The sequence below is a fragment of the Megascapheus bottae genome, chromosome 2, assembly GCF_031878675.1.
Source record: "Megascapheus bottae isolate mThoBot1 chromosome 2, mThoBot2.hap1, whole genome shotgun sequence".
NCBI classification, from domain to species: Eukaryota; Metazoa; Chordata; class Mammalia; order Rodentia; family Geomyidae; genus Megascapheus; species Megascapheus bottae.
This window is the reverse complement of record NC_143510.1, coordinates 54,224,314-54,244,620: the sequence shown is the minus strand read 5'-3', so window position 1 is coordinate 54,244,620 and position 20,307 is coordinate 54,224,314. Positions and strand designations below refer to the sequence as shown.

At 42.7% G+C, this 20,307-nt stretch overlaps 1 protein-coding gene across 4 annotated transcripts; it reads right to left on the bottom strand.

Moving 5' to 3' along the window:
* Positions 1 to 558: 558 nt before the first annotated feature.
* Positions 559 to 18,913, bottom strand: Atp23 (ATP23 metallopeptidase and ATP synthase assembly factor homolog). Of its 4 annotated transcripts, XM_090356877.1 has the most exons (6): positions 18,608 to 18,913; positions 14,888 to 14,933; positions 13,629 to 13,710; positions 7,880 to 8,017; positions 3,779 to 3,862; positions 559 to 1,146 (listed from the first exon to the last, which is right to left on the bottom strand). In XM_090356877.1, exons 1-6 carry the CDS (start codon positions 18,792 to 18,794, stop codon positions 943 to 945), a joined length of 741 nt encoding a protein of 246 aa, XP_090213003.1. In that variant the 5' UTR covers positions 18,795 to 18,913; the 3' UTR covers positions 559 to 942. The 4 variants fall into 4 exon arrangements, with proteins under 4 accessions (XP_090213003.1, XP_090213012.1, XP_090213020.1 ...); XM_090356901.1 differs by lacking the exon at positions 14,888 to 14,933 and having other exon boundaries at positions 565 to 1,146; positions 18,608 to 18,755; XM_090356886.1 differs by lacking the exons at positions 13,629 to 13,710; positions 14,888 to 14,933 and having other exon boundaries at positions 564 to 1,146; positions 18,608 to 18,690.
* Between the last annotated feature and the right edge of the window lie 1,394 nt (positions 18,914 to 20,307).

Below are 20,307 nucleotides of genomic sequence, written 5' to 3'. Positions count from 1 at the left end.
GTCCAAGGACAGTGCTCAGGCCCTGCGTTCAAGGCCAGGACTGGCAAAAAAAAAAAAAAAAGCCATATTCCTTCCCCACATATTTGTATATGTGTGTGTGCATATATGTGTGATATCTATAATATATAATATATATGCTATATATTACACATATATAACACACATGCACACACATATGAAGATGAGGGGGAAAACTGCACTGACCCTTGAATGAAATTATTCCCATTTTCTTTTTCATGACAGCTCATCAATATCTTACCATGAAATCCATTTATTTTTCCTTACACTTGATGAAAATACAAATGTGAAGCAACTATCAACATAGCACAAGAGCAAAAGTATGCTGTACAGGAGCTTCCAAACCAAATTTGAAGATCATCTCATGTAATTCTTTCTAAAAAGGACAATAATACATATTTGGGGGGTGGGGGGGTCCTACCACTTGAACTCAGGGCCTGGGTGCTATCCCTGAGCTTTTTCATTCAAAGCTAGAACTCTACCACTTGAGCTGCATTTGCAGCTTTTTTTGGTGGTTTATTAGTAGTAGCGCCTCAGACTGTCCATCCCAGGCTGGCTTTGAACCTCCATTCTCAGAACTCAGCCTCCTGAATAGCTAGGATTACATGCTTGAGCCACCAGTGTGTAGCTTACAGCACAATAGTTTAAAAAAAAGTCTAAAAGCACAATTATACTGCAGAAAAATACAAAAATGTAGTTTATTTGTCTCATTTACCAACTGATTAGCTACAAAGACATAAGCCATGCATTGCAGTTCAAAGCAGTTTCATTTCTTGCCAGTTACTTCCTCTGGTTGTATGCTAAAAGCAGCATCCTGTGTTTTACTAGATTCAGTTGATGGTTTACATTTTATATGTCTGTTTCCTTGACAGCCGTCTTTTCTTCATGATCACTAAAGCGCTAAAACATGCATCATCTTTGCCTTCATATATTTGAGTAATACCGATCACGGTTCTGGAAGTCTCTGTGAGCATATTTTGCATATATCTTGCTATGTGGAATCCTTCCAAATGGTTCATGGTCATTGAAACAAGACTCAAAGACTTCATCAACAGCTTTTTCAGCTATTTCTCTGCTGATATTCCTGACTGCCAGGATAGAAAGAATGGCTCTGTCTCGCACACAAGTCTAAGGAAAAGGAAAACAAGTGGCTTTAGTTCTACATGAAAATATAAACACAAAATAATCATTTTATAGAATGCCAGAATCAAAATTCAAATTAAACTTCTTTCTTTTTTTTTTTATTTTTATTTTGCCAGTCCTGGGCTTAGACTCAGAGCCTGAGCACTGTCCTTGGGTTTTCTCAAGGCTAGAGCTCTACCACTTGAGCCTCAGCACCACTTCTGCATTTTTTTCTATGTATGTGGTACCGAGGAATCGAACCTAGGTGTTCGTGCATTGTAGGCAAGCACTCTACCACTAGGCCAAACTCCCAGCCCCTCTTTCGTATTTTTTTTTTACTAATTGTTATCATTCCAAAAAAGAGAAAAAATTAATAAATGTAATCGTCAAACAATAAAACATATTTAGGTCAATTTAAAATTATGTAGGCATAGGACCACCATTTTCCCATTGCTTCCCTGACAGGTTCTGCCAAACAACAACTCCCAAAATTACAATATCTAAACCATGTCCTGATTACCCTTGCTTAAAAAAATTCAATTGAATTTAATATGTACTTTATTCTGGAACTCTCCTCCTACTTCTCAGTTACTGCTAGGTAACTTCCTCAAAATTACAGGCATATACACCCAAACTTGGGAAGTACCTTTATTTTAAAACAAATCAAAATAGAAAAGAAAAATATATTCCATCACTGTTCTTCCCATGGGTATTAGAGTTACAGTCCTAATGTCTATTCCTAAGTGGCCTAATGTTACATGATAATAGATGAATTTCTCAATATTCTTAGCTTAAATATTTCAAGAACTGTACTACCCTCTCACTTTAAGTCTTCGAGTACTTTTTATAAATTTCTTTCTCCCCAGCTCCAAACTAAGATTCAAAAAAAATGGCATTTGATCTTTCCCTAAAAAATAAACCCAGGTATGAAAGGCAGGCATGGCGATATACACCTGTAACACAAGCACTGGAATCCTGAGGCTTGAGAGTAAGAGTTCAAGAACAGCCTGGGAAAGACCTCTTCTCAAGATAAATTAAAAAAAAAAAAATTGGGCTGGTAGTTTGGCCTAGTGGTAGAGTGCTTGTCTAGCATGCACAAAGACCCAGGTTCAATTCCTCAGTATCACATACACAGAAAAAGCCTGAAGTGGTGCTGAGGCTCAAGTAGTAGAGCTCTAGTCTTAAGAAAGCCCAAGGACAGTGCTCAGGCCAAGTTTAAGCCCCAGAACTAGCAAAAAAAAAAAAAAAAATCAAATACTCGCTCACTGTCACCAATTCCTCTGACTTGTTCGTTTTCCTTAAGCTTTGTCAGCTTGCTTAAACTAAATATTCACTAGCCCTTGTCCACTTAGTTACAACCAAACACAGGTTTTTAGAACCAAACTGCAGGCATGAAAGAACAAGAAGGAAAGCAAGAACCATGTGGAATTACAACTGCAACTGTCAGAAAGAGGCAGTTTCTCTAGGACAAAACAAAAGGGGCCCAAATCTATCTCCTGAAGCCCCAGGACTGGAAAACACAGGTTCACTTCTCCTGAGATGTCATAAATTTATTAAACAAAAAGTAGATCTGTGTAAGATAGCCACAAAAGCCACGCTAAGCTACACAATCAGCCTAAATGCATATTAACCAATGAATAAAGAAAAGGTAGAATTCACATTGGAGTATTTTTCAGCCACAGTGAAGAATGAAATCACATTGTTTGCAGGAGGCAGATGGTTGGTCATCACATGAAGGAAAACAAATCTCCTTGTCCATAAGGTAGATATCAAATGTTTTTCTCTCATATGCAAAAACTATCTTTTTGGTTTTAAAATGATGGTCCAAAAAATAATAAAGGGAATACTAGCAAGGGTAAGAAGGCCAGGACCAGGGAAAAAGAGAATAGTAAAATAGAAGACATAATCAAAACACAGTATACATATATATGGATATGTCACAGTGAAACTTGCTAATATCTGTAATGAATATACATTAACAATTTCTCCCTTCTCTCCCTGCCTCCCTCTCTCTTAATCAGTCCTGGGGCTTGACCTCAGGGCATGGGCTAGCATTCTACCACTTGAGCCTCTGCACCACTTCCAACTTTCTCTGTTTATGTGGTAATGAGGAATCGAACCCAGGGCTTCATGCATGCTAGACAAGCACTCTATCACTAAGCCACATTCCTGGCCAATAATTTCTTCTCTTCTCAGGCCAATGCATCATAACCAAGTCTGTTCCAATCCCAGACCTTCCTGTCCTGTCATATAGGCTTTTGTGATGACATTAACCACAGCCTCATTGCTGGCTGCAATGCAATCTCAGCTCAGACAGGAGTTACATTTTCTGTGCCTAGAACATCATGGTAGTTTTAATATATAAATTCAGGACTGTTAAAAGATATGCAGTGTTTTCACTCCTATTCCTCATCTATCACTATCCAAATGTGTCCAGAAGCAAGATTAACAGTTCTAAAACTTCTCACCTAGTCACATAAAACTCATCCTTAGTGTAAAGCAGAACACCTTGACTTAAGTAATCTGTACTCTGTATTCTTTTCATATATGCGGGTCTTTTAAATTTCAAATACTAAATATACTCCTTTAGTTATTATTTCTACTTATAACCCAATTGAGACTTCATGTTAGCTTTTACCTGATGGTGTCGTTTTAATCCAAAATGGAGCCGGAAAATTTCATTTACAAGTGAACAGTCCCCACTAAGATTAGCAGCTCGAATCTATCACAAAAACAAATGAGAAGAAATGCTCAATGGTATATAATATCAGCCAAATCTTAAAAATTGGGAAGCAATAAAAAATTAGCATTTTTTCTGAGAACAGAGTATATACAAGATTACTTTAACAAATTTTAAACCATTAAAAAGCACAGACTCGGGCCGGGAGTTTGGCCTAGTGGTTAAAGTGCTTGCCTAGCATGCATGAAGACCCGGGTTCGATTCCTCGGTACCACATACATAGAAAAAAGCCGGAAGTGGTGCTGAGGCTCAAGTAGTAGAGCTCTAGCCTTGAGAAAGTCCAAGGACAGTGCTCAGGCCCTGAGCTCAAGCCCAGGACTGGCAAAAAAAAAAAAAGCACAGACTCCAACCTGGCAGGAAAGTCCTTGAGACTATTATCTCCAATTAACCACCAGAAAACCACAAGTGGTGCTGTGGCTCAAGGGGTAGGACTGTAGCCGTGAGCTAAAGAGTTCAGGGTCAGCGCTAGCCTTGAGCACAAAAAGCTCAGGGATAGTGCCTAGGTCCTGAGTTCAGCCCCATTATGTGAATATACCACACACACACACACACACACACACACACACACACACACACACACACACAAATTCCTGAGCACTGTTAAATAATACCATATACGGGCTGGGAGTTTGGCCTAGTGGTTAAAATGCTTGCCTAGCATGCATGAAGACCCGGGTTCGATTCCTTGGTACCACATACATAGAAAAAAGCCGGAAGTGGTGCTGAGGCTCAAGTGGTAGAGCTCTAGCCTTGAGAAAATCCAAGCACAGTGCTCAGGCCCTGAGCTCAAGCCCAGGACTGGCAAAAAAAAAAAAAATAATAATAATACCATATACATCACAGTAGGAGGCAGAGGACTTCAATCTCATACCAAAGTGAGTTTTTTAATCTTTACCCTATAGCCTTATCATAGACAGAACTAATTTCTTTGGGAACTAAAGGTCAGACACTGAAACTCAGTGTTAAAGTCCATAATCCATGTATGTGGTACCGAGGAATCAAACCCTGGTCTTTGTGCATGCTAGGCAAGCACTCTATCACTAGGCCAAACTCCTGCCACCGCCCCCCCCCCATTTTTTCGCCAGTCCTGAGGAATTGAACCTGATCTTTGTGCTTACTTTTGGTCAGAAATGACCAAAAGAGCCAGGCAGGTAGCTCACACCTGTAATCCTAGCTACTCAGGAGGCTGAGATCTGAGGATTATGGTTCAGAGCCAGCACAGAAAGAAACTCTTATCTCAAATTCATCATCAGAAAATGGAAATAGTGCTATAGTTCAAGGGGTAGGACAGTAGCCTTGAGCTGCAGAGCTCAGGGACAATACCCAGGCTCAGGGTTATAGGGTGGTAGCCTTGGGCTGAAGAGCTCAGGGGCAGTGGCCCAGGCCCAGAGTTCAAGCTCCAGGACCAAAAAAAGAAGAAATGCCCAAAGCCGGGCATAGTGGCTCATGCCTATAATCGTAGCTTCTCAGGAGACTGAGATCCAAGGATCACAAGGATCACGGTTCAAAACCAGCCCTGGCACTAAAGAACATGAGACTCTTTATCTCCAATTAACCATTAGAAACCAGAAGTGGCACTGTGGCTCAAGGGGTAGGGCTGTAGCCTTGAGCTGAAGAGCTCAGGGTCAGCGCCCAGGCCCAAAGTTCAAGCCCCACAACGGACATTAAAAAAAAGAAGAAGAAAGAAAGAGTGGCCAGGAGTTTGACCTAGCAGTAGGAAGCCAAAAGTGGTGCTGTGGCTCAAGTGGTATAGCACTAGCCTTGAGAAAACCCAGGGACAGTGCTCAAGCCCTGAGCCCAAGCCCAGAACTGGCAAAAAATAAAGTTAAATAAATAAAAAAAATTTTAAAGAAAGAAAAAAATGACCAAAGGAGTTGACCAAAGCATTCTTCTTTTTTTTTTTTTTGCCAGTCCTGGGCTTGAGCTCAGGGCCTGAGCACTGTCCATGGAGTTTCTCAAGGCTAGAGCTCTACCACTTGAGCCTCAGCACCACTTCCAGCTTTTTTTCTATGCATGTGGTACTGAGGAATCAAACCCGGGTCTTCGTGCATGCTAGGCAAGCACTCTACCACTAGGCCAAACTCCAGGCCCCCAAAGCATTCTTAATATCTATAACCTGCACTTCCATGGGGGTTCAAAATTGAACCCATCTGCAACCATGGCCCTTTGAGCACACAACCCAACCCCAACATAAATCTCCGAACTCTCTTGGACTTTCTCTGAAACTTGAGGCATGATATTCCTCCAGGACTTTGACTTTCCCAGGAAAAGTTAAGGATGCAAACAAACCACAAAGAATCGAGGATATTCTAAACTTGTTATAATATGAACATGGCAGACTGCAGTTATGACATGCTTTCTAATGTACTACATTTTCATATATTAAAAAGAAAGTATTAGAACTTCCCACCAGTACACCACAGCCTCTGGCCACATTTTTTATATTTCCAAGTAAATAGAATGTCCTACTTCTTTTTTTTCTCATATATTTTTTATTGTAATTAATAGAAGGGTTACATTATATTCACCAGACAGAAGGTACATTACTTCACATAAGAATGTCCTACTTCGGCCTGGAGTTTGGCCTAGTGGTCAAAGTGCTTGCCTAGCATACACGAAGACCCGGGTTCGATTCCACGGTACCACATACATAGAAAAAAGCCGGAAGTGGTGCTGAGGCTCAAATGGTAGAGCTCTAGCCTTGAGAAAGTCCAAGGACAGTGCTCAAGCCCTGAGCTCAAGCCCAGGACTGGCAAAAAAAAAAAAAAAAAAAAAAAAAAAATGTCCTACAATAGCATGTACTACAATAGAATGTACTACAATAGCATGGCCTCATTCCTCTGAGGAGCTCAAGATACTTAAAACACTTGAACTAGGCCGGGAGTTTGGCCTAGTGATAGAGTGCTTGCCTAGCATGCACGAAGACCCAGGTTTGAATCCTCGGTACCACATACGTAGCAAAAAGCAAGAAGTGGTGCTGTGGCTCAAGTGGTAGAGCCCTAGCCTTGAGAAAAATCCAGGGACAGTGCTCAGGCCTTGAGCCCAAGCCCAGGACTGGCAAAAAAAAAAAAAAAACACACTTGAACTAGCTGACAGAAAGTAATTCTCTTAGCACTCAAGAGAGAGACCTATTTAAAAACTCAGGTTTTAGGCCAGTTGCCAGTAGCTCACACCAATAGCACATACTGTAATCCTATATACTCAGGAGGCAGAGATCTGGGATTGCTGTTCAAAGCCAGTCCAGGAAGGAAACTCTGTGAGACTCTCACCTCCAATTAAGCACTAAAAAGACTGGAACTGAAGCTATGGCTCAAATAGTAAAGCAATAGCCTTGAACAAAAGAAGATCAAGGATAGCACCCAGACCTGGGGTTCAAGCCCCAGGACCAGTATACACACACACACACACACACACACACGCACACACTCTCAGGTTTTAGTCTACTCTCCAAATAATGAGAATTAATTAGATGCAATGACATCCTTTATTAATTTCAAGGGGAAATAGATTACTAAGTATAGGGCTGAGATGCAGATATATCTATAAATATAGTTACATACTGTGTGTATATGTGTGTATGGCATATACCCATATATACTTCTGAAAGTAATTCCACATGCTTGATGATATCTTTCTATGTTGTAGATTGTGTGTGTGTGTGTGTGTGTGTGTGTGTGTGTGTGTGCACGCGCAGATCCTAGGGACTGAATTCCCCACTAACAGCACAGTGCTTGGCATTTAGCCCTCAAGTGAATACTAGTTATATTCTTAATACCATATAACTTGTTCCATAGGAAAAATAGCTTAATGTTATAATTAAAGTCAGTCTTCACTATTATTAGTCCTTAACACTACTGTTTTAAGATAATTCTAAAAATATACTGAGGTGGAACTATGACAGCAAGGAAAGGAATATATTTAAAGTAATTATTCTTGAACAAAATGTTCCAATACAGAGTATTCTAAAGAAAAATAAGTGTCTTCTAAAATGGAACTCACCTCAGAGCAGGCCAGATGTCTGACATTGGTGAACCAGTGCACGTGAGCGCGACAGTGGTCAAATGCATGAATAAGTTCATGTGTGACCACTCTGTTCATATGGGCCTGATTACCGATATTATTCTGGCACAAAACAATCTAGGAGACAACAAAATAAGAGGAGTTCTGTTATTTCTAAAACTGCATTCATTTCTCAAATCCCAGGCTCGCTGGCTTGGACTGCCTCTTCTCATTCTTCTCTACCCTCACTTGCCAAGTACCTAACTGTCCGTGGCTGGCTTCTCCCTCTCCCCACCTTAGGTGAAGGACACATACAGACTGTCCACACTGGCTGTCCCACCAATGTGTCCTGAACCCTTCAACACTGTGGTTACTAGTATGGGTCATGGAGTGAAAGAGACACAGTCAAACTCTAGCACTAGCCTTTGCTAACATGGCAAATTCAGGCTCATTCTTTAACTCTCTGCCCCTCACTTTAAACCATAAAAAAGAAACAGAGTACCTATCTCACAGCATTGAGAAAACTAAATAAGAATATATGTAAAATACTTAGCAAGCTTCTAAGACAGCAAGGAATGAACCATCACCAGCCACCAGTGAATTTCATTCTACTAGAATGAGAAAAAAAAAAATGCCCGGAAAAATTCTCAGAAAAACCTTCAAGAAGAAGAGCAAAAACTAATGGCACACTGAGGAGAACTATGCAAATCAGACAGACATGAGGGACCCTAGTGACAACTACTATTAACTGTAAACTTACTAGATGTCAGAGATTAGACGAGGTGCCAGATGTTCTATATATACTCATTCAACATTCATCTAGTCAACTAAGACCTAATAATAGATCTGATCTACTAATTGAGACAGGCATTGGTCAAATATTTACCAACATGTTTAAACAGAAGTAATGAGAGTTCTCATGAAGAAAATTCCATGTTTGAGAGAGTCCTGGGACTGGCCTAGAGGGCTAAGAAAGGCTTTTCTGGCAGGAATGTTAAAAAGGAGATCTAAGAAGTGAATGGGAATAAAACGTAAGGAAAAGAAGACAGTATTCCAGACAGAGTTTTGCACGAGGGAGAGAGCTGAGGAACGGAACGTGGAAAGCAGGGCCGAGAACCGATGTCATGAGATAGACTGGTAAGGTTTACAGGGCCCAATCTCCAGAGAACTCTTTATTCTAACAACAATGGGAAGCTGCAGAGGAAGCCTGACACATAAGTGCTTTTGCTTTCTGTTGTTTTTATCCTTCCAATTATAATTGGAAGAATAAACAGGAAGCAACCAAGATTAAATGTAGAGAAGGCCAGAGAAGGCTAATATAGGCTAGACCAGAGACAGGATAAATTAGAATCATGAGAACTAAATGAAGAATTCAAGAGAAAAACAGGACAAAATTTGGTGAAGCAGAGAAGATGGGGAAGGACTCAAAGTATCCATAAATTTCTGGCTTAAGTAACAGGATGGATGAAAGAAACTATCCACTGAAGTATGAAGACTGACCATGTTTGGTGAAGACAGGAGATAGTAAAATTTGTACTTGGACATACCAGGTATAAAATGTCTTGATTACATTCAAGTAAAGATGTTAAGTGGGCACTTGGATTTAAGGATATAGCAGTTCAATAGATTGTATGCTAGAAAAATTAATGAGATCCTTGTCAGAAGACAGAGTAAGAAGGAATAGCACACCAAGAATGAAGGGACTTTTAAGAATTTAAAGGACGAGAAGAGGAAAATAAATCCAGAAAACACACACACACACACACACACACACACACACACACAGTGTGTATGGGAAGAAGTGTTTGGCACTGCCAGCTAGAGTCTTGTATGCATATGCTCTGTGACCTAGAAATTCTGCTCCAGGACTGAGACCTTGGAGAGACTGGTCAATGTGCAACAAGACAAAAGGTCAAGAATATTCAGAGAAGTGCTATTTGCAAACAAGTTAAAAATAATCAGTATTAGATAGGGTGAATTGTATTACACACAATGGTGAATTTAAATAAACCAGAGAGGTACAGATAGATAACAGCATGTAAGAATCTTACAACGTTCAATCAAAGAACTGATAGTTACAAAAGACTACCATCTGGGTGGTAGTGTCCATGCCTGTAATCCTAGCTGAGATGTGAGGATCATCGTCTGAAGCCAGCCCAGGCAGGAAAGTCTGAGGCTCTTATTGTCAAAAAACTACTCAGAAAAAGCCAGAAGTGTCGTTGTGACTCAAGTGGCAGAGCACTAGCCTTGAGCAAAGGGAAGTTCAGAAGACAGAGCCCAGGCCCAGAATTCAACCCCCAAAACTGTAGGAAAAAGAAGACAAAAACAAAAACTATCTATTGTGAGTTTTCATAAAGATTACATGTAACTCAAATTCAGAAGCAGGGAATGATTTCCACAGGAAAAAAAAAAATAAGCTAAGGAAGAGAGAAACATGATTCAAAGGAGAACATAAACTTTTATTGATATGATCTACTTCTCAAATTTTTTTTTTGATGTGGGGGCAGTCCTGGGGCTTGAACTCAGGGCCTGGGTACCATCCTTGAGTTTTCTCAAGACTTGAGCCATAGCACCACTTTCGGCTTTTTCTATGTATGTGGTATCAAGGAATCGAACTCAGGTCTTTGTACATGCTAGACAAGCACTCTACCACTAGGCCATACTCCCAGCCCCCACTGTCTCAAATCTTGATAGCAGTTACACAAGGTGTTTCCTTCACTCTGTATGAAAGACTTCATACTAAAAATTTTAATTTACACAGGATCAGTACTACTGAGAATTAAGATAAGAGTTCAAAATGCTATGACATACATACAAAGTCTCAGCTTAATTTTAATTATGTTCTAAAATTTATGTGCCAGTGATTGTATATAAAGAGTCCATTCTTGAATACTTGTTGGTTAAACATGGCAGTTGAAATATGATGTAAAAAATCAGTGCTAGGGGCCAGGAGTTTGGCCTAGTGGTAGAGTGCTTGCCTAGCATGCACGAATACCGGGGTTCGATTCCTCAGTACCACATACATAGAAAAAAACTGGAAGTGGTGCTGAGGCTCAAGTGGTAGAGCTCTAGCCTTGAGAAACTCCAAGGACAGTGCTCAGGCCCTGAGCCCAAGCCCAAGATGGCAAAAAAAAAAAAAAAAAAAAAAAATCAGTGCTAATAAAATCCTTTTTTTGGGGAGGGGGGGGGGATCATGGGGTTTGAACTCAGCCTGGAAGCTGTTCCAGAGCTCTTAAGTTCAAGGATACTGCCCTACCCCTTGGGCATTGTTCCTGAGCTTATCTTCAGCTCAAGGCTACCACTCTACCCCTGGGCTTGGGCACTGTCCTTGAGCTCTTCAGTTCAAGGCTACCGCCCTGCCCTTGAGCCCAGCCCCACTTCCCTTTTCTTGAGGTTAATTGGAGATAAGAGTCTCAGGTCCTTTTGTACCTTGCTGGCTTTGAGCCTTGATCCCCAGATCTCAGCCTCCTGAGTAGCTAGGATTACAGGCGTGAGCCACTATGTGCCCAGCTTAAAGTCTTTTAATTAAAAAAAAAAAAATTCAAAATGGCTGAGTGTATTTGTGGCTGACATCTGTAATCCTAGTTACTTGGGAGGTAAAGACAGGAGGATTGAAGTTCAAAGCCAGCCTCAGCAAAAAATTCACAAGATCCTGTCTTAACCAACAGCTGGATGCAGCAGTCCTGTGTGCCTGACATTCTAGCTACATGAGAAGATCACAATATCAGACCAGTCAGGGCTAAAAAGTTGACAGGACCCCATCACAACAAAACTGTTGACTCTTTCATGGTGGCAAGCACCTATTTTCTCAACTAGAGGGAAGCAAAAACAGGAAAATTATGCTCCAGTCTGACCTGGGCAAAAAACAAGACCTTACCTCAAAAATAACCAAAGTAGTCGGGCACCAGTGGCTTATACCTGTAATCCTAGCTACTCAGAAGGCTGACATCTGAGGCTTAAGGTTCAAAGTCAGCCTGGGCAGGAAAGCCTGTGAGACTTATCTCCAATATCAAAAAACAAAGCATGGAGCTGTGGTCCAAGTGGCAGAGCGATAGCCTTGAGCAAGGAAACTCAAAGACAAGCTCAAGAAAGCTCAAGCCCCACAACCAGCACACATACACACACACACACACACACACACACACACACACAAAGTATGGGCTAGGAATGTGGCTTAGTGGTAAAGTGCTTGCCTAGCATGCATAAAGCCTTGGGTTGGATTCCCCAGTACATCATACACAGAAAAAGCCAGAAGTGGCACTGTGGCTCAAATGGTATAGTGCTAGCGTTGAGCAAAAGAAGCTCAGGAATTGACTTTTTGAATTACAAAGTACTTTTGTTACATTTTAAATCTATTGCTTTTACCTAATAAAATTTCCTCCTCTATGTTCAGAAGCAGAAGCAGAAGAAGCAGAAGAGAAGAAAAAAAGAAAAAGCAGCAGCCAGCTCAGGGATAGTGCCCAGGCCCTGAGTTCAAGCCCCAGGACTGGCAAAAAAAAGCAAAAAGCAAAAAGTACCAAAGGCATTATTCAAATGAGGGAGCCTGTTCAACAAATTCAAAATGCAAAGTTTACATGCCAAAAAAAGTTCAGGAGTTTGACCTAGTGGTAGAGTGCTTGCCTACCATGCACAAATACCTGGGTTCGATTCCTCGGTACCACATACATAGAAAAAAGCCGGAAGTGGTGCTGAGGCTCAAGTGGTAGAGCTCTATCCTTGAGAAAGTCCAAGGACAGTGCTCAGGCCCTGAGCTCAAGCCCAGGACTGGCAAAAAAAAAAAAAAAAAAAAAAAAAACAGTTCAAAGTGTCCATTCAGCTAAATCCTGGGAGACAGAGCAGATAAATTTACCAAGAACAATGTATATGTGTACGTGTGTGCATGTGTGCGTGTGTGCGCGCGCGCGTGTGTGTGTGTGTGTGTGTGTGTGTGTGTGTGTGTGTACTAGCACACATTCGTGCACCAATCCTAGAACTTAACCTCAGGATCTGAGTGCTGTTCTTTAGCTTGTTTGCTCAAGGTTAGTACTTTACCACTTGAGCCACAGCTCCATTTTGTGGCTCCATTTGTGGTAGAAGATAAGAGTCCCATCAACTTTTCTACCTAGCCTCACTTTAAGCCATGATCCTCAGACCTCAGCCTGCTGTGTAGCTATGATTACAAGCATGAGCCCAATGGTACCTGGTCTCTTATTTTTTTTTTTTGAGATATATACAAAGTCTACCAAACAGAATGCCCGAAGTGGAAAAGTGCTCAGCAAATATAGGGGGAAGGGAGGGACAAAGCATAAACAAGCACAGCAGTGCTACTCACTAGAAACAACTATACAACTTGTTGGTAGGGATGGGAAAAAAAAAACTGGGAGAGAGTGAAGGAGTGACAATAACTGGGAGAGAGTGAAGGAGTGACAATGTCCAAAAGAAAAATGTACTCATTACCAGACTTATGAAACAGTAACCCCTCTGTGAATAAATAATGACAATAATTTTTTTTTCGATCGTTGGCTTGAACTCTGGACCTGGGCACAGTCCCTGAGCTCTTCAGCTCAAAGCTCTTCTGCTACTGCCCTACCCCTGAAGCCACATCACCACTTCCACTTCCGTCTTACAGTGGTTAATTGGAGATAAGAGTCTCAAGGACTTTAGTGCCCAGGCTGGCTTTGAACCAGCGTGTGACTCACCACGCCCAGCTAATACTTAATTAAAAAAAAAAAGTTTAAATGGAAAAAAACAATCTGGCAAAGAGGCCTACCTGAGACGCTGAAGCATCAAAACCTCCACTGACATTTCCACTACAATCTTCACAAGAAAAGTGTCTGTCTCTGTTAACAGCACTAGAAGGCAAGAACAGATTAAAGAGACAATGTTCAAGAGTGGGAAAAAGCCCTGTGCCCAGCAATCAGACACCCTTCCCCATATAGGAAATCCCCATCACTCATATAGATGGAGCCTTGGGAAAGCAAGCTAATACCTTTAGGACTCCATTTTCCTACCTATAAAATACAGAGATTGTCCTTGTGAAATCTAGCCTAGTTCAAATTCTTTGACTCTATAAAGCATTTGGTCAACTGTATTAGAAATAGTGTATTAGAAATGTGATGGACGCTGGGGGCCAGTGACTCTCGCCTGTAAATCCTAGCTACTTTGAGGCTGAGATCTGAGGTTCATGGTTCAAAGCCAGCCTGGGCAAGAAAATCTGTGAGACTCTTATTTCCAATAAATTACTTAGAAAAAGCTGGAGGTAGAGCTGTGATTCAAGTGGTAGAGTGCTAACCTTGAGCAAAGGAAGCTCCGACGCAGCTAAATTCAAGCCCCAGGACCAAAAAAAAAAAAAAAAAAAAAAAAGGCAGCCACCTATAGCTCATGCCTGGAATCCTATAAAGAGGCTGAAATCTGAAAGTCACAGTTTGAAGCCAGACTCTTATCTCAAATTAACCACCAGAAAACTAGAAGTAGCATTTTCCTCAAAGTGGCAGAGTGCTAGCTTGGGCAAACAGAGCTCAGAGACAAGACCTAGAACCTGACTTCAAGCCCCATCACAGACAAGAAGAAAGGAAGGAAGGAAGGAAGGGAGGGAGGGAGGGAAGGAGGGAGGGAGGGAGGGAGGGAATAAAATGGAGTTCCTGTCCTTGGACCAAATGTTACAGAGTGGGTCTCAGAAGTCACTTCCTTTCATGACTTCTTAGTTAATATCTAGAGGGCCCCTACTACACATCAAGCTGAGATTTCTCCTTCATAAAGAACAATGCCTATGTTTGTGCCATAGAAACTTCAGGTTTAGTGATTACTTAGAATCTGAACACTGCCTACTAAATGCCAAAGTGAATGGAACAGCCACAGACTGTCAGAAGCTAGTAGAAGACAATGCCCTCCTGCCATGAACACTACCAGTCACAGTCTATGGAAAAGCCTTCATGATCTAAAATGAGAAATCTCAAGTAGCTCTGGTTTTTCAGTTCTTTGTTTGTAGGAGTTAAAATTTATGGTAGCATTTTTAAAAGATTTACTTACCAACCTGAATGCTTCATAGCATCAAGTAGAAGTTTGACATACGGATCTAAAAAAGATTGATTCAATTAAGTATGCTCTTGGAAAAAGTGGCACTGATTAAATTATCTAAATAACAGTATATCAGCAAAAGAATAACTGACAAGCATAATGAAAATGTAAAAATGAACATCAAAGAGAAGCTTAAATAAATATCAAAACAAATCTTGAATGAAATAAAACATGTATACAAATACCAAAATAGACCAGGTGCCAGTGGCTTGTGCCTATAATCCTACCTTCTCAGGAGACTCAGATCTGAGGATCATGTTTTGAAGCCAACCTGAGCAGAAAAGTCCCCATGAGACTCTCAGCTCCAGTTAACCAGAAACAGCACTGTGGCTCAAAGTGGTAGAATGCCAGCCTTCAGCAAAAGAGCTCGGGGACAGTGCTCAGACCTCACATTCAAGTCATACAACCAAATGGGAAAAAAAGCACCATAAAACATCTTAGTATCATTTTTAGTGAAATGATCAAACACTTGCTATGACAGCATAAACCAGAAGACTGGGGAGTCTTTGACTCACATAAACAAACAATAGTATGACACCCACATTTGAAGAAAGCAGTAGCTACACTGTTGTATGTATGTGATTATACCACACTAGTAACACCATGTCCCATTCTCAAGTACCACACTCAGAATGACACCTGACAACTGACGCTCTTCCATGGGGGGGGGGGGGATAGAACTGTGTACAACTATCTCAGTAAGAAGCAAGAAAAATCTTGGAAATTTGGAAATTAGAAGATTTTACTTAGACTACAGGAGCTTCAAGAATTGAAAGGGTATCTGCCATGTAAGAAAAGATTGATCAATATTGCTTCAAAGGGCCAAACAAGGCCAAAGAGCAGAAATTACATAGGGCAGATTTCAGCTTAGGAGAAGATACTTTTCCAAAAATTAAAGCTGTCAAAACAATAGACAAGTAGACTGTAACCACTTCTAAGAACAGGTAACCTGCCCCAGGAGAGGTCTAGAGATACCTGGTGACTGAACAACAGCTTCCTACCTGGAGTGGGGAAGCCTGGATGATCCTGTGGACTCATCTACTTCCAAGAGACATGAAGAGTCTCAAATTCCAGCAAAGTACATGAACCCAAATACCAATTTTCCATCTAGGGCACCTTGTCAGAATATAAATGCCCAGGATACAACAAAGGAAGGAAGGAAGTTAGGAAGTTAGGAAGGAAGGAAGGAAGGAAGGAAGGAAGGAAATGGGTCTAAAAATATGACGAAAGAAAAGTAGTTAAGAATAGGGTAACTATACCAGGCTGCTCGTTAAGAGTGCTAACAGAGTGACTACTAACAATAATTATTATTAATCAAGTACATACCAGGAACCAGGCATCATATGAAATGCATTATTCAAGAAGGAGGCTACTGATGCCCAGGGTATGCCATGTTCAGTGCTCTTAGGGGTCCTCCACCATTTGGCTCTTCTATTCTAAGAGCTGCTACCCTTATTCAGTTCCTGGTAGGCTGGCACTTTACTTTTCCTCAGATATGTTCTTTACAACCCTAAAGGAGGTATTCCTTTATTTTGTTTCCTTTTTTTTCCTGAATACTTTAGTTACATTACTCAAGCAGTAAAGCAGGAGAAATAGAAAGGAGGAAGGGACCGGCCCAGTGGCTCACGCCTGTAATCCTAGCTACTCAGGAGGCTCAGATTTGAGGATCAGGGTTCAAAGCCAGCCAGGGCACAAAAGGACCTGAGACTCTTATCTCCAACTAAACTCTAGAAAACAGGAAGTGGGGCTTGGCTCAAGGGTAGGGTGGTAGCCTTGAGCTGAAGAGCTCAGGGATAACACCTAGGGCCCAGGGGTAGGGTGGTAGCCTTGAGCTGAAGAGCTCAGGAACAGTTTCCAGGCTGAGTTCAAACCCCAAGACCCACAAAAAAAAAAAAAAAAAAAAAAGGAAGGAAGGAGGGGAGGGAGGAGGGGAGGGAGGGAAGAAGAAGGAAAGAAGGAAGGAAATTAAGAAAATCTAATATCTCTTGGACTGGAGAGAAAATGGTCAGTGAGTAGTTGTGTTCCTGGGCCTCTTGAAAATATAATGAAGCTATTAATTCTCACCCCAGAAAATTCCAGTTAGGTACATGCACACACCACATTTTTGGCCACTAGGTGACCACTCCCACCTCCACCCATGAAGGTTAAGAATCCCTTCTAGGGCCAGGAGTGTGGCCTAGTGTTAAGGGTGCTTGCCTAGCATGCATGATGCCTTGGGTTGAGTCCTTGGTACTACATACACAGAAAAAAGCCGGAAGTAGTGCTGTGGCTCAAGTGGCAGAGTGAGAATGACCAAGGACAGTGCTCCCACCCTGAGTTCAAGCCCCAGGACTGGCAAAAAAAAAACACAAAGAAGGGGCCGGGAGTTTGGCCTAGTGGTAGAGTGCTTGTCTAGCATGCACGAAGACCCGGGTTTGATTCCTCGGTACCACATACATAGCAAAAAAAAAAAAAAAAAAGCTGGAAGTGGTGCTGAGGCTCAAGTGGTAGAGCTCTAGCCTTGAGAAAGTCCAAGGACAGTGCTCAAGCCCTGAGCCCAAGCCCAGGACTGGCAAAAAAAAAAAAAAAAAAAAAAAGAGGTGGAGGAGAAAGAGCAGGAGGAGGAGGAGGAGGAGCTGCCACAACTAGACACAGTAGCTCATGCCTGTAATCCTAGCTATTTAGGGGGCTGAGATCTGAGGATCGAGATTCAAAGCCAGCCTGGGCACTAAATTAATCACTAAAAAAACAGGAAGTGGGGCTTGGCTCAAGGGTAGGGTGGTAGCCTTGAGCTGAAGAGCTCAGGGACAATGCCCAGGCCCAAAGTTCAAGCCCCATGGCCCACAAAAAAAAAAAAATCCAGTAAGGGCAGGTTGGAGAATACACACACACACACACACACACACACACACACATACATACATATACATAAATACACATATATACATATATATGTACATATATATACATATATGTATGTATATGTATGTATATGCATATATATGTACATGTGTATATATATGTGCATATATATACATATATATGTATGTATATGTATATGTATAGATGTATGTATATGTATATATGTATGTATATGTGTATATACACACTGTTCCTGGTTAGCAGTAGGCCCCCCTTTAATTATGAGGGTTCTCTGAAACTCTCCTCACCTGGTCCCTACACAATTTATGTAAGAAACTCGTGAATGTGGGCTGGTAATGTGGTTTAGCGGTAGAGTGGTTGCCTAGCATGTATGAGGCCCTGGGTTCGATTCCTCAGAACCACATAAACAGAAAAGGCTGGAAGTGGTGCTGTGGCTCAAATGATAGAGCAAAAGAAGCTCAAGGACAGTGTTCAGGCCCTGAGTTCAAGCCCCAGATCTGGAGAGTGGGGGGGGGGAGCGGGGATACGTGAATGTAACTGAAAAGGGCAAAGTCCCAGCCTCAATTCCTAGTCGTTCTACAAGAGAAAGAGTAGAACTGAAAAGTCTTGGCCTCTCTAGTGGGGAAACTGAGGCGCGGCCCCCCCATCACCTCGTGGCTCCTACACCCTAGGGGGAAGCGCCTGAACCCCACCCATCCAGCACCTGGGATGGGCGCCCTCCTGGCTGGGTGAGGCGCAGGCCCTTTCCTTGCCCCACCGGGTCTCAGCCACCACCTCGCCGACCCCCAGCCTCCAGGTCTCGGCTCCTACTTGTCTGCAGCGTCTGGAGGAGCATGAGCTGGCACTTCTGGTTGTGGGTGAAGAAGCTGGAGTGGCGCCCTGGCTGGGGCTTCCCCTGCGCCGGCCGCTCGGGGAAGACCTGGCAGGAGGAGGTCGGCGGCTGCTGCGGCTCCCCCGCCGCGGGGCCTGGCTCACGCTCGTCTCCAGCTCCCGCCATAGAGCTCGAAAACCTCGCGCCGCCCGCGGTGAGATGGAAGAGGAAACCGCCCCGCCGCCCACCCCACGCCCTGCCCTTCCTCAGCGGGGCGTACGGGGAGCGAGGTTGAGTCGCAGGCGGCGTAGGGCCCGCAGGGTCCCGCGGCCCAGTTAGGGGACTGGGCGGGGCCTTACTGGGGCGGGGCCGGATCGAGGCGGGGCCAGAGATGGACGGTGATTGGGCGGGCCAGACGTGGTGGGCGTGGCGAGTGGGCAGGGCGGGGTCAGCGGAGATTTCGGGCGGGGCGACAGGTGTGGGACTTCCAGGCTCTGGCGGGACGCCGAGCCTAGGTTAGAGGGATGGACTGGAAGCTGTCAACGGCCCTGGCTGGAGGCACCCAGGCTGCCGTGGACTCAGCTGCCTTCCCTTGGTCATGGATAGCCAGTTCACCTAGGCTGCCTTTTGCTGCCTGCTAAACAGGCGAGTCCTGACCCTTCTAGACATTCCTTCCTCCTCCTACCCAATACTGCCCGCTAAGTGCCCCCTTCTGCCATCGAAGGTCTTTGCCATCCTCCCACTCCCTGGCCTTACTCCTGTGCAGGCCCGCTGCCATCCCTGATCCAACTCTTTCCTGACTTGTGCCATCATCATCCCTCCGGTCCACTCTATCCAAGACGCCTCAGAACGTGATGAAAGAGCACTGTTTTTCAGAAACACTGAAAACTGTCATACGAATATAAGTATAAGGACATCAAATATCAAGCACGAGTGGTTCATGCCTGTAATCCTAGCTACTCAGGAGGCTGAGATCGAGGACTGAGATTCACAGCCAGCCCGAACAGCAAGGTCCGTGAGACATCTCCAATTAATTACTAAAATGCCGGAAGTGGAGATACCCTGGCTCAAGTGATAGAGCATTAGTCTGGAGCACAAAAGGTTCAGGCCATTACTCAGGTCCTGAGTTCAAGTTCCAGGACCTCAACACAATTTAAAAAAAAAAAAAAGACATGGCTCATCAGGTCCCCTAATAATTCTGATAACAATCCTGTTCCTTTTTTCCGCCAAACCTTATCTCATAACTTTATTTTTTTTCTTTAATTCTTAACAGTCGTATGTATATACCTCCAATGTAATGTTATTTCTGTGTGGATGGCATCTCCTCCTGATTTTCCTTTTCTTTCTTAGATTTCTCTTTTCTTTCTTTCTTTCTCTCTTATTAAACATTAATGGCAGGCATGGTGCCTCACGCCTGTAATCTTAGCTACTCGGGAGGCTGAGATCTGAGGATCAAGGTTCAAAGCCAGCCAGGGCACAAAAGGAGACTCTTATCTCCAGTTAATCTCTAGAAAATAGGAAATGGGTCTTGGCCCAACGGTAAGGCAGTAGCCTTGAGCTGAAGAGCTCAGGGACAGCACCCAAGACAAGTTCAAGCCCCATGACCCACCAAAAAAAAAAAAGCATTAATGTATCTCTTTCATAAAGAAAAATTCCACTTTTCCCGTGCTCTCCTCTGGATCCCAACATTGCTTTATTG